Genomic DNA, 15241 nt, shown 5'->3' on the forward strand with positions numbered 1-15241 from the left:
ACAACCACTCTGGAAAACAGTGTGGAGGTCCCTCAAAAAGTTAAAAATTGAGCTACCCTATGACCCAACCATTGCACTACTGGGTATTTACCCCAAAGATACAGACGTAGTGAAGAGAAGGGCCATATGCACCCCAATGTTCATAGCAGCATTGTCCACAATAGCTAAATCGTGGAAGGAGCCGAGATGCCCTGCAACAGATGACTGGATTAAGAAGTTGTGGTCCATATATACAATGGAATATTACTCAGCTATCAGAAAGAACGAGTTCTCAACATTTGCTACAACATGGACGGCACTGGAGGAGATAATGCTAAGTGAAATAAGTCAAGCAGAGAAAGACAACTATCATATGATTTCTCTCATCTATGGAACATAAGAACTAGGAAGATCGGTAGGGGAAGAAAGGGATAAAGAAAGGGGTGGTAATCAGAAGGGGGAATGGAGCATGAGAGACTATGGACTCTGAGAAACAAACTGAGGGCTTCAGAGGGGAGGGGGTGGGTGAATGGGATAGACTGGTGATGGGTAGTAAGGAGGGCACGTATTGCATGGTGCACTGGGTGTTAATACGTAACTAATGAATCATCAAACTTTACATCAGAAACCAGGGATGTACTGTATGGTGACTAACATAATATAATAAAAAAAAAAAACCATTTAAAAAATAGAAATAAAAAAATAAAAATATTTGGGGGAAAAAAAAGAAAAGAAACTGTCTGTCTTCCAAAGTTGCTATACCATTTTCCATTCCCACCAGCAATGTATGAGAGTTTCTGTTGTTCTGCATCCTCACTAGTATTTGTTGTTGTCAGTGTTCTGGATTTTGGCCATTCTAATAAGTTCATAGTGGTATCTCATTTTAATTTGCATTTCCCTGATGACATATGATGTGGAGCATCTTTTCATGCTTATTTGCCATCTGCATATTTTCTTTGGTTAGGTGTCTGTTCAGATCTGACACCCATTTTTTAATCAGGTTGTTTGTTTTCTTATTGTTGACTTTTAAGAGTTCCATATGAGATGTGTATTTTTGCAGATAGTTTCTCCCAGTCTGTGGTTGTCTTCTCATTCTCTAGACAGTATCTTTCACAGAACAGAAGTTTTTAATTTTAATGTACTCCACCACAACAATTATTACTCCAGGGACCTTGCCTTTGGTGTTGTGTCTAAAAAGTCATTGCCATACCCTGGGTTATCTAGGTTTTCTTCTGTATTATTTTCTAGGAGTTTTAAGTTTTACATTTTACATTTAGGTTTATAATCCATTTTGAGTTGATTTTTGTGAAATATATAAGGCTTGTGTCTAGACTAATTTATTTACTTATGGACATCCAGTTGTTCCACCACCACTTATTGAAGAGACTGCCTTTTTGCTCCATTTTATTGCGTTTCCTCCTTTGTCAAAGATCAGTTGACTATATTTATGTGGGTCTATTTCTGGGCTCTCTTTTCTGTTCCATTGATCTCTGTGTCTAATCATTTGCATGTACCACACTGTCTCAATTACCATAGATTTTTCTTTATTTTTCCAGCCTTACTGAGATAAATTTGACATACAGCATTGTGTGTTTAAGATGTACAGTGTGATGATTTGATATACATATATATTGCAAAATGATTATATTGTAGCTTTATAGTAAGTTTTCTAGTTGCGTAGTGTCAGTCCTCCAACTTTGTTGTTCTCCTTCAGTTTTGTATTGGCTATTCTGGTACTTTTGCCTCTCCATATAAACCTTAAAATCCACTTGTCATTATCCACAAAATAACTTGAGATCTTGGTTGGAATTGCATTGAATATAGATCAGGTCAGAAAGAAGTGACTTAATACTCTCTTTGTAGGCATGAACGTGGTATATGTCTCCATGTATTTAGTTCTTTCATTTCATTCATCAAGAGAGTTTTGCAGTTTTCCTCATATATAGATCTTGCATATTTTTTGTTAGATTTACACTTTAGTTCATCTTTGGGGGTGCAAATGTAAGTGGCATTATTTTTAATTTCAAATTCCACTTGTAATTTTTTGCCCTATAAACTTGCTAGAATTGCATATTCGTCCCAGAAGAGATTTTTCTGTCAGTTCTTTAGGATTTTCTACATAGATAACCATGTCATCTACAAACAATGACAGTGATTTCTTCCTTCCCAAACTATAATTTTTATTTCCTTTTTTGTCTTATTGAATTAACTAAAATTTCCAGTACAGTGTTGAAAAAAAGTGGTGAGGGGCGCCTGGGTGGCACAGCGGTTAAGCATCTGCCTTCGGCTCAGGGCGTGATCCCAGCGTTCTGGGATCAAGCCCCACATCAGGCTCCTCTGCTATGAGCCTGCTTCTTCCTCTCCCACTCCCCCTGCTTGTGTTCCCTCTCTCGCTGGCTGTCTCTATCTCTGTTGAATAAATAAATAAAATCTTTAAAAAAAAAAAAAAAGAAAAAAGTGGTGAACAGGGACATTCTTGCCTGATTTAGTGGGATATCTTCAAGTTTTTTACCATTAAGTATGTTAGTTGTACATTTTTTTGTAGATGATCTTTATCATTGAGAAAAATCCCCTTTTAGTTTACTGAGCGTTTTTATCAAGAATGGGTGTTACATTTTATCAAATGCTTTTTCTTTTTTTTTTCAATAATATTTTTTTATTATGTTAGTCACCGTATACTACATCCCTAGTTTTTGATGTAAAGTTCCATGATTCATTACTTGTGTATAACACCTAGTGCACCATGCAATACCTGCCCTCCTTAATACCCATCACTAGCCTATCCCATCCCCCCACCCCCCTCCCCTGTGAAGCCCTCAGTTTGTTTCCCAGAGTCTATAGCCTCTCATGCTTCATTCCCCCTTCTGTTTACCCCCCCTTTCTTCTTCCCTTTCTTCTCTTACCGATCTTCCTACTTCTTATGTTCCATAAATGAGTGAAACCATATGATAATTGTCTTTCTCTGCTTGACTTATTTTGCTTAGCACTATCTCCTCCAGTCCCGTCCATGTTGCAGCAAATGTTGGGTAATCGTTCTTTCTGATGGCTGAGTAATATTCCATTGTATATATGGACCACATCTTCTTAATCCAGTCATCTGTTGAAGGGCATCTCGGTTCCTTCCATGATTTAGCTATTGTGGACAATGCTGCTATGAACATTGGGGTACATATGGCCCTTCTCTTCACTACGTCTGTATCTTTGGGGTAAATACCCAGTAGTGCAGTGGCTGGATCATAGGGTAGCTCAATTTTCAACTTTTTAAGGGACCTCCACACTGTTTTCCAGAGTGGTTGTACCAACTTACATTCCCACCAACAATGTAAGAGGGATCCCCTTTCTCCACATCCTCTCCAACATTTGTTGTTTCTTGCCTTGTCAGTTTTTGCCATCCTAACTGGCATAAGGTGGTATCTCAGTGTGGTTTTGATTTGAATTTCCTTGATGGCTAATGATTTTGAACATTTTTTCATGTGTCTGTTAGCCATTTGTATGTCTTCATTGGAAAAGTGTCTGTTCCTATCTTCTGCCCATTTTTTGATTTATTTGTTTCTCATGTATTGAGTTTGAGAAGTTCTTTGTGGATCTTGGATACCAGTCTTTTATCTGTACTATCATTTGCAAATATATTCTCCCATTCCGTGGGCTGCCTCTTAGTTTTTTTGACTGTTTTCTTGGCTGTGCAGAAGCTTTTTATCTTGATGAAGTCCCATAAATTCATTTTATCTTTTGTTTCTCTTGCCTTTGGAGATGTGTCACGAAAAAGGTTGCTTTGGCCGATGTTGTACAGGTTGCTGCTTATGTTCTCTTCTAGGATTTTGATGGATTCCTGTCTCACATCTAGGTCTTTCATCCATTTGGAGTTTATCTTTGTGTATGGTGTGAGAGAGTGGTCAAGTTTCATTCTTTTGCATGTAGCTGTCCAATTTTCCCAGCACCATTTATTGAAGAGACTGTCTTTTTTCCACTGGATGTTTTTTCCTGCTTTATCAAAGATTAGTTGCCCAAAGAGCCGAGCGTCCATTTGTGGGTTCTCTTTTCTGTTACATTGGTCTATGTGTCTGTTTTTGTGCCAGTACCATGCTGTCTTTGTGATCACAGCTTTGTAGTACAGCTTGAAATCCGGCAACATGGTGCCCCCAGCTTTGTTTTTCCTTTTCAATAATTCCTTGGCAATTCAGGGCCTTTTCTGGTTCCACACAAATTTAAGGGCTGTTTGTTCTGGTTCTTTGAAAAATGTCATTGGTATTTTGATCGGGATGGCATTGAAAGTGTAGATTGCTCTGGGTAGCATAGACATTTTAACTATGTAAATTCTTCCGATCCATGAACATGGATTATTTTTCCATCTTTTTGTGGCTTCTTCAATGTCTTTCAAGAGTGATTTGTATTTTCTAGAATATAGATCCTTTACGTCTCTGGTTAAGTTAATTCCGAGGTAACGTATGATTTTTGGTGCTATTGTAAATGGAATGGATTCCCTGATTTCTCTTTCTTCAGTCTCATTGTTCATGTATAGAAATGCAACTGATTTCTGAGCATTGATTTTGTATTCCACCATATTACTGAATTGCTCTATAACTTCTAGTAGTTTGGGGGTGGATTCTTTTGGGTTTTCCATATAGAGTATCATGTCATCTGCGAAGAGAGACAGTTTGACTTCTTCTTTGCCGATTTGGATACCTTTTATTCCTTTTTGTTGTCAGATGCTTTTTCTGTATTTATTGATGTGATATTTGATTTTTCTTTTTTAGGCTTTTGATGTGACGGAATATTAGAGTTGATTTTCAGATGTTGAACCAGCCGTGCATACCTGGGTTACATCCCACTCCATCATGGTGTATATACTTCTTTCTCTATTTTGCTAATATTTTGTTGAGGACTTTTGCTTTATATTCATTAATTAATTAGTCTGTAGTTTTCTTGTATTATCTATGTCTGCTCTTGGTATTAGGATAATATTGGCCTCATACAATGAAGTAGAAAGTATTGCCTCTGCTCCTGTCCTCTGAAAGAGATTGTAGAGAATTGGTAGGTTTTTTCCTTAAATCACCAGTTAACTCATTTGAGCCAGGTGCTTCCTGTTTTGGAAGGTTATTAATTATTGAATCAATTTATTTAATAGATAATAGGCCTATTCCGATTGTCTGTTTCTTCTTCTGGGGGATTTGGCAATTTGTGTTTCAAGGAATTGGTCTCTTTCATCTGGATTAGCAAATATGTGGGCATAGACGTGTTTATAGTATTCCTTTATTTTCCTGTTAATGTTCACAGGATCTGTAATTATATGTTCTCTTTAATTTCTGGTATTAGTTATTTGTACCCTCTCTTCCCCCCACCCTGACCCCCTATGCTGGCTAGAGACTAATCAATTTTATTGTTCTTTTCAAAGAGCCAGCTTTTAATTCTGCTGATTCTCTATATTGCTTTCTGTTTTTAATTTCATTGATTTCTACTCCATTTTTTTATTATTTCTTTTGGTCGTCTTTTTCTAATTTTCTAAGGTGGCAACTTAGGTTGTTGATTTTGGATCTTTTTCTGATATGTGCATTCAGTGCTGTAATTTTCTTCTATCCACCACTTTCACTGCACAAATTTTGCACAAATTTTGATATGCTATTATTTTCATTTAGTTCAAATTATTTTTAAATTTCTCTTGGGAGTTCTTTGTCTCATGTGTTATCTTAAAGCATATTATTTAATCTCTGTGTATCTTTCTGATAATGATTTCTAGTTCAATTAAATTTCTAATTTTAATTGAAGAGCAGACATTGTATGATTTCTCTTAAATTTGTTAAGATGTGTTTTATGACATAATGTGAACTCTTGATGTTACAGGTGAGCTTGAGAAAAATATATATTCTGCTTTTGGATGAAGTTAGTCTGTAGATATTAATTCTATCCAGTTGATTGATGGTGTAGTGAACATCTATGTCCTTACTGATTTTCTGGCTGCTGAATCTGTCCATTTTTTTTTTTTTAAAGATTTTTATTTATATGACAGAGCAAGCAGGGGGGTGGCAGGCAGAGGGAGAGGGAGAAGCAGGCTCCCCGCTGAGCAGGGGACCCTGAGGTCATGATCTGAGCCGAAGGTAGACGCTTAACCAGCTGAGGCACCCAGGTGCCCCATCTGTCCTTTTTTTTTTTTTTTTTTTTTTTAAGATTTTATTTATTGGAGAGAGAGAATGAGCAAGAGAGAGAGAGCACAAGCCGGGTGGGGTGGTGGGAGGCAGAGGGAGAAGCAGACTCCCTGCTGAGCAGGGAGCCTGATGCAGGGCTGGATCCCAGGGTCCCCAGATCATGACCTGAGCTGAAGGCAAGACACTTAACTGACTGAGCCACCTAGGCACCCCTGAATCTGTCCATTTCTGATAGAGGGGTGTTGAAGTCTCCAATTATAGCAGATTCATCTATTTCTAATTGTAGTTTCTGTTTGCCATTAATTTTTGCCTCACACAGTTTGATGCTCTGTTGTAAGGGACATACATGGTAAGGATTATTATATCTGTTGGAGAACTGGCTCCTGTATCATTGTATAATGCCCTTCTTTATTCCTGCTAACTTTCCTTACTTTAAAGTCTGCTCTATTTGAAATTGATGTAACTACTCCTGCTTTCTTTTGATAACTTTTACCATCTGTTTACTCACTTTTAGTTTATATGTGTCTTTACATTTAAAGTGGATTTCTTATATACCAGCCTATACTTGGGTCTTGTTTTTTGATCCACTCTGACAACCTTTTACTTGGTACCATTGATGTTCAAATTGATTATTGATGTAGTTGGAAAAATACCTACCACATTCCTTACTGTTTCTATTTGTTGCCCTTGTTCTTTGCTTTTATTTTGTCTTCCATTCTTTTTCGTGCCTTTTGTAAAAGTTTTAATTTAGGATTTTATGATCCCATTTGCTTGCTTTTCTTAGCATATTGATACTCTTTTTTTTTTAAGTGATTGCCTTAGAGTTTACAGTATATATTTACAGCTAATCCAAGTCCATGTTTAAATAATATTATATCACTTCATGGGTAGTATGAGTACTTTATAATAACAAAATAAGCACAGTTCATCCCTCCTGTCTCTTGTATCATCGCTGTCATTCATTTCGCTTATATATAAGCATATATAATCAAATACATATATGCATATGTGATAAATACATAAGCATACATAACCAAATACATTGTTGGTATTATTTTGAACAAATACATTGTTGGTATTATTTTGAACAAAAACTTATTTTGTTAAATCATTTAAGAAAAATTAAAGTTTTTATTTTACCTTCATTTCCTCCTTCTTCAATGCTCTTCCTTACTCTATGTAGATACATGTCTCTGACCTGTATTATTTTCCTCTTTAAAGCACTTTTTTTTAAGATTATATTTATTTTTTTATTTGAGAGAGTGAGTGAGTGCAGGTGTGGGGGAAGGGGCAGTAGGGGAGGGGGAGGGAGAGCATCACAAGCAGACTCCATGGAGAGCATAGAGCCCAACACGGGGCTCCATCTCCCCACCCTGAGATCGTGACCTGAGCCGAAACCAAGAGTCAGATGCTTAACTGAACTGAACTACCCAGGTGTCCCTCTAAAGCACTTCTTTTAACGTTTCTTGCAAAGCAGGTCTACTGGCAAAAATTCTCTCAATTTTTATTTGAGAAAGTCTTTATTTTTCTTCACTTTTGAAGGATAGTTTTGCAGGGTGCAGAATTCTAGTCTGGTGGGGTTTTTCTCTCAAGACTTTACTCCACTCTTTTCTTGCTTGCATAGTTTTTGAGGAGATGTTAGACATAATTCTTACCATTTTTCCTCTGTAGATAAAGTATTTTTTTTCCTCTGGCTTCTTTCAGGATTGTTTCTTCATCTTGGATTTTCTGTAGTTTGAAAATGGAATGCTTAAATGTAGTTCTTTTGTCATTTTATCCTGCTTGGTGTTCTCTAAGTTTCCTGGATCTATGGTTTGGTATGTGATGTTAATTTGGGAAAATTCTCTGTCATTTCTGTTCCAAATTATCGTTAATACTGTCTTGCTTCTCCTCATATTCCCATTATATTAGCACCTTTTGTAGTTGTATTATAGTCAGATGTTCTGTTTTTTCTCCATCTACATTCTCTTTGCTTTTCAGTTTTCAAGGATTTTCTTACTGTGTCCCCAAGAGCAGAGGTTTTTTTCCTCAGCTGTATCCAGTCTCTTAATAAGCTCATCAGTCAGAGGCATTCTTTGTTTCTTTTACAGTTTTTATCTCTAGCATTTCTTTTTGGTTCTTAGGATTCCATCTGTCTGCTTTCATTTCTCATCTGTTCTTGCATGCTGTCTACCTTTTCCATTAGAGCCCTTAGCATATTGATCATAGTTGTTATATATTTTTTGAAGGTCTTATTTGTCAGAGAGAGAAAGAGAAAGCGCACCAGCAGGGGGAGGGGCAAGCAGAGAGAGAAGCAGGCTCCCTGCCAATCAAGGAGCCTGACGCGGGACTCAGTCCCAGGACCCTGGGATCATGACCTGAGCTGAAGGCAGACGCTTAACCGACTGAGCCACCCAAGGCATCCCGATCATAGTTGTTTTAAATTGCCAATCTGATAATTCTAATATTTCTGTCATGTCTGATTCTGATGTTTGCTCTGTCCTTCAAATTGTGTTTTTGCCTTTTGGTGTGCCTTATAACTTTTTCTTGATAGACAAACATGATGTACTAGGTAAAGGAACTGCTATAAATTACCTTTAGTAATATGGTGATGAGGTATGGGAGGAGGGGAAGCATTCTGTAGTCCTGTGATTGTAGGTCTCAGTCTTTTAGTGAGCCCATGCCTCTGGATTGTAAACTTCACAAGTGTTTCTCAGTTTTTTCCTTTATCCATAGTTGGGACAAAATGGGTAGAGTGGGCTGGAGTTGGGTATTTCCCTTCTCCCAGATGGGTTAGGTTCTGATAATATCCCAGCAAGTTGTATTCTGCTTAACCAGTTTCTCCTGAGGAGATGCGTTATTAAGGATAATATACTCTGACAGATTTCAGAATGGTTCCTTTTCCTCTCCCCTGCAAAAAGCACAGGGGAGTTTGCTCTGATATTTTATTGTGGAAACCCAGTTGAACTTCTGGAGGTAAATCTCACACTATTATGGGGAGGTCCCCCTATGACTGGGTCCCGCTGAGTTTTGAACTCTGAGACTTGTCACAGTGAACCTCCAACAATTTGTGAATTATAGCTCAGATTTTCCTATCCCAGTGATGGTTCTCAAGGTGGTTTTTGCTTTTCAGTCTGCTCCAATAACCTCTCACCTCCTGTGTCTCCTAATCTTAGAGACACCTATTTTCCTTTCTATGGATCCAGGAAATTGTTGATTTTTTAGTTTGTTGAGCTCTTTACTTATGCAGTGGCAACTTCCAAGCTCCTTACATGCAGAACTAGAAACCAGTCTACTGTGATTTTATCTTTAAGCTTTCTAGGAGTTGCTCTTGGATCAGAGCAGCTTATTTTTTAACTAGTGTTTGGTTAGAGGTTGTGCTTAAGCCCTTGTGCCAGTGAGGCTTCTTCCCTGTATAGATAGATCGGTGTGGGGCATGGGGAATGATAACAAAATGCCCTCATCCCCTGGTTCTTTTTGCCCGTGAGTGGATGCAGCTTAAGCATATGTGCAGGGCCTTGCCAACTTCTAGGGTCATCTGTGATCCCAGGAGGGCTCTTCTTGGCTCTCTTTTCCCCAGTTCTCTCTGTTAAATTTCTGGCTGCTCTACTCTTTCTTTGGTTGCTGGGCAGAACTTTTATGCCACTGAACAGGAGCTAGGGGTGGGACAGCATCCCTCTTCTCCCAGAATAACATCCATTTTCTATGAGCAGGGAGCCAGGGGTAACCTCTAGTTCTCAGCTTGTCTCACCAGGTGGTCTTAGCCTGCTGTGCCTGGGAGAGAGTTACTACCTGACAAGTAGGGGTTGGGGAAGAAGGGAGTCTTCTTCCTCCCAGCTACTGTCCTATTAGAGTTTCTGCAACCCACCAATGGCCTGCTTCTTCCAAGGTAGCTCTAGATGAAGAGCTAGAGAAAGAGGGAGCCCCTCCACCATCTTCTTATCCGTGTCTGCCCAGAGTAGAGCTCCTGGAGTGGCAGTGGTGGGAGAGAGGGGGCAGGGGAAGGGAACAGGTTGTGGTTCAAATGCTACAGACTCTCACTGTTTTACTGAGACTTAGTAGATTTTCTTGAATAAATGTTTCTCTATTTGCTGTATGCCCTTAGGACAATTTCTGAAAACTTTAAATTATGATCTTTTATCATTTTCACCAGTTAAAAAGTTGTTATGCCATGCTCCTCCCTCCACCATTATAGAAATCCTGCCCTGGTTTGAACACATTAAAAGTAAATTCAGTAACCTTTTGAGCTAAACTTCTGATTCTTTTTTTGAATGTTGATATAGGAAGGACCACACACACACACAGCCTTAGTAATACATTGACCTAGTTAAAAGCATTCCAGTGCTCGCTTCAGCAGCACATACACTAAAATCCGAACACTAAAAGCATTCCAGAAATATGTGAAGCAAAACCTTACATTCTCCTCCCTCTTTTTCCAAAGGTAACCACTGTTAACAGTATAATGTGTGTCCCAGGGGATTCTTCAGAACTTTCAGAGAGAGAGCCTCACTTTATGAAACAATTAAATAAGTAATACATGAAGTACTTCCATGAAAATCACTGTTTCTTCTTTTGTGTTTCTAGTCATTCATACCTAGAAAAATTCCTTACGGAGCAGATGATGGAAAGGAGAGAAGATGTGTGGCTTCCACTCATTTCCTATAGAAATTCATTAGTCACTGGAGGTGAAGATGATAGAATGTCTGTGAACAGTGGAAGTAGCAGTAGTAAAACGTCCTCAGTACGGAATAAGAAAGGACGACCCCCACTTCACAAAAAACGAGTAGAAGGTAAGTCTGCCTTTACCCTATGAGACAAGTAGTTTGCTTACTATTGCAGAGGTAAAGTGGCAGATCTGTTGAAGCAAGGTAATACTGTTAAAGCATGTTATTTCCTTGTAGATCTGACACATACTGAGAGGCTAAGGCAAAAAGGTTGGAATAGACAAAGTGGAACAGAAAAGGGTCAAGGAAAAAGAAGTTGGAAGAGAATGAAACACAGAGGAAAATGGTGAAGAGAAAAAGAGGAAACAGTTACAAAGGTTTATAAAATTGATCCCCATATCATAGACCCTCTAATATATTAAAATTTAAAATAAGGTAGTTATGTCAAATACCAAATTTCATCCTAATGTAGAAGAGATTCTGATAAGTTGAAGATAGGCCTCTGCAGCAAATTGAATATACCAAAACAACTTCCCATTTCTACCCCATGGATGGATAATTTATTTTTGTGCATTAAAATAATGATAGCCAGCTCTGGTTTTATAACCCTCATGGACTGTGGGAACCAGGGAGTTGAATTGTTATGAAAATGTGATCATTGGTAGTTATTCATGTATCCAAAAAGACTAAAAATTGCTTTATTAGAGCATTACTCTTAAACTAAGACAACTCAAAGTAAAAATGTTTATTTCCTCAAATAACCTTCCCCCATCTCCATGCCTTTTCTAGTAAGTATTTTCCAAACCAAGAGAGAGGAAGGCAATGATCTGAATCCTGCTCCTCTGTTCCTTTTTACAACTTTGTTTACCTTTCAGCATCTCACCTCTGCTGCCTAAAAACTAGTGACTCATGAAAGATTTTATTACAACCTGTAGCAAAATTAATTAGAATTTAAATCTGTTTCTTTCATCGTTGGGGAGGCAGTATTGACTATTGGTGAAGAGCACACACCCTAAAACTAGAGTTCTAGAAGTCATACCTGGCTTTCTCTTTTTAAACTCTATGACTTTTGAGCATGTTATTGAACCTCTCAGCCTCAATCAGTGATTACATTAAGGTTGATCAGAGTACCTATCCTGTCAGCTATTGTAAATATTAAATGAGATACTCCAAATAAAATACTTAGTATACACACAGAGAGAGGTTGCTTAGCACAGTGCTTGGCATATAGGCACATGCAGTAAATGTTGGCTGCTATTGGCAGAATGTCAGTATTTCGAAGAGAATAAAAGATATGAAAATATTTACAGAATTGATGTTAAAGATTTTCTTTCAGTTTTTATCTATGGGACTTAAAATCTTTTTGGTCCAGAAAATGAAAATACTAAATCCTGTCTTTGTAGTATAGGATCCTAAACTTTTCTCTAAATAATGACCCCAGTCACTTCCTTTTTAAAATGTCTTCTAGAGCAGCCTGTATCAGGATGCCCCCTCCCGCCACATTCATCTATCTAGTCTGTCTGTCTAGATATAGATCTAGATATATAGATATTTTTACAGCTTTTCTTACATGTAATATTCATATTCGCCGACATTCATTAAAGTCTTGCTGCGTACCAGGAATCTGCTTTATGTGCATTATTAGCATTTAATCATTTACTTGACTAACATTTGTAAAGCACTTAGGTCAGTATGTGGCACACAGTAAATGCTGTGTAAGTGTTTTATAAATGAACTCTGAGTTCAACATTATTATCTGTAGTTCACACAGAAGAAACTAAAGCTTAGAGAATTTAAATAACCGTATATAATTCCCTTACTAATGAGCCAGTCACTTACTATCTTCAGGATGAAGAAAAGCATATATGGACCAGATAATTTGTTGTTAAATTGCAAAAAACAAAACTTGCTGTGTGTCAGTTTGAAATTTACCAGGTAGGTCATGTGCCCAGAATCCTTAGGCAGCAGTTTCATCTGTTTGGAATAAACATAAGAGAGCTTTGCAGGAAGTGTTCTTATTGAAGAATGCTTAGGGGTTAGGAGGATCGCTTCAAGAAGAGTGAGTTCTTCCTGAAGTTATTAAGTCTTTACCACGCACCTTTCTAAGAACTGTGCGAAATGCTGGAGATTAGGTATTAATAAAAATGCTCATAGTACAGATGGGAAGACAGAAGAAGTAGGCAATTTCAGTTCCACATGGGAAGTGCTCTGGTGGGCCGAAAAGGTTTTCTGGGAACATAAAGGGAGCGATCAGACTCTTAATGAATCAGGAAAGATTTTCTGGAAAAGATGACATGTAGTAGAGCTGAAAGATGGATTTACCAGGTTAAGAACCCAAATGATACCATTCTTATCATAAAATTTTAAATGCAGCAAAAAATAAAAGTTAGGAATTAAATGTTGAGTGAAAATGGTATGAATAAAAGATGATGAAACCTCTTTTTGCTGATTAAGAAGAGATTGTTGAATAGTGAGCTTCGGATCACTGGAATGACCTTAACAAGGCAATAGCTAAATATTTCCAGGAACTAAAAAGCTGAACTAGAACATACACGTGTGTTTCACTGAAAGATGGAATGTTTGATAGCAAGTGAGGAACCTAACATGCCGCACAAATCTGAGACTTAATGGAGAAAGAAAAACAATGGGATTCATACTGTGTACTTTGTGATTTAAATTCTTTTTTTTTTCATTTAAATTCTTCAGAAGGTAAAGCATAGCAGTAATACTTTTAAGTTTTCCCATATTAAGAAAATAACTCAGAATGTTTATAGTAGAAACTTTGTGTAACATATCAGCCTATAGTTTAGATACATAAATAATGCTTTAATCTGTTCACATCTTTGTAAACAATCTTCGGAAGAAGGAAGAAACAGCTCCTGGTCCCTTGAAGAAATTTAATTCTAATTACAAAGATAACATATACACTTGACAAATCACCTGCCAATGCAGGCCAGTGTATAATTAAATCCTAAGTAAGTAGGAATGATTCTGTTTCCTCTAGAAAGTAAAAGAGAATGGGAAGTAAGGGCTGGGTAGGGTGATTAAAGAGGTAGAACTTGGAAGCATGAATACAGTGTATACATGTACAGCCTGGCAAAAAGACTTTTTTCTCTGGTGACCAGTGTCCCAGTTGTGCAGTGGGATTTGCTGATTTCTCAGTAAAGGCCTGCCAGACTTTAAGTGCTGCTACCTGGGACCCCTGTAAGGCCCAGCAAATAGGGCTTTTATTGCTTGAGCAAAGGAAGGTTAGAGGTGTCTCCAGTTCTTCCCCTTCTGCAGTGATTTAATCCTTAGAGATAGAGGGACTTGGAAGAGAGGATGAGGTAAGGATAGCTGACATTTGATGGTTACATCCATTACCTTATTTAATCCTTAAAACTCTGTGAGGTTGGGTATTGATATCCTCATTTTGTATATGAGAAACCTGAGTTTTGGAAATTCAGTAACTTACCGAGTGTCACACAAGGGATTCAAGCTAGGTAGTCTAACCCAGGAGCCATGCTCTGCAAGTCTGTGCTGTTAACTTCTACCAGAGTTCACTCCACTCATGACATTTTATGACTCTTAACTGGAATTTTACAGATGAAAGTCTGGATAATACATGGCTAAACAGGACTGACACCATGATTCAGACTCCTGGCCCCCTGCCAGCACCACAGCTCACTTCCACTGTACTGCGGGAGAACAGCCGGCCCATGGGAGAGCAGATTCAGGAACCTGAGTCTGAACATGGTTCTGAACCTGACTTTTTACACAAGTAAGTAGTAAAAATTCATTTTCATGGTATAAAACCTTGAATTGTTAAAGAAAGAAAAGGTATCAAAGAAAAACTTTATTTGTTAAAACATATCGGTTAGTTCATGAGAAAAAACCACAAGCAGAGGCTAAATAATTTATATTAGAAGATACATAATAAGTCTGCCAACACTTGTGGATATCAGTTAATCAAAGTCCAGATATCTTTAAAGCATGGAGCCTCAGTAAGTGCTGATGTCATTTGGAGTTTACAGATTCATTGGGCAGGTCTGTTTCTTCTCAGGGACTTGTGAAAAAGACATGCAGTTTACTTCTTGGAAAGAAAGCCTATTACAGGAGTCTCTGCTAAGGTTGTTACTAGTCTGAACACCAAATATATAGACTACTCCTTTTATTGTCCATTTAATTAATAGAACTTTGTCTTGGTCAAGTTTATATTTTAAACTGTTATGGATTAAGATATTTGTCAAGATATTTGATAAATTCTGAGAACAGTTGCCTTTTTTCTAAGAGAGAATTGAAGCTTTACCTTTTTCCACACTAGTAATTAATACGTTTTCTAATACCAGGGCCCCAAAAATTTTGGAAAAGGCAGGATGATGGTATGACTTTTGCTATAAAAAAAATCTTAACTTTTTCTTTATTTTCCATTCAACTTTGAAGATGCCCTAGCTCCTTGTGTTTTCTGTCCATATTGGGGTAATGCTGTGACTTACTCTG

General features: G+C 37.7%; 1 protein-coding gene across 2 annotated transcripts in view; it reads left to right on the forward strand.

Moving 5' to 3' along the window:
• The window catches only part of STAG1 (stromal antigen 1), a 467337-nt gene that overhangs the window by 446253 nt on the left and 5843 nt on the right, over window positions 1-15241 (forward strand). For both annotated transcript variants that reach the window (XM_040636781.1, XM_040636782.1), the window contains 2 exons: window positions 10683-10888; window positions 14348-14522. In XM_040636781.1, coding sequence (XP_040492715.1) covers window positions 10683-10888; window positions 14348-14522 — 381 coding nt within the window. The remainder of the gene's footprint in view (window positions 1-10682; window positions 10889-14347; window positions 14523-15241) is intronic.

The sequence above is a fragment of the Ursus maritimus genome, unplaced genomic scaffold (genome assembly GCF_017311325.1).
Source record: "Ursus maritimus isolate PB19 unplaced genomic scaffold, ASM1731132v1 scaffold_20, whole genome shotgun sequence".
NCBI classification, from domain to species: domain Eukaryota; kingdom Metazoa; phylum Chordata; class Mammalia; order Carnivora; family Ursidae; genus Ursus; species Ursus maritimus.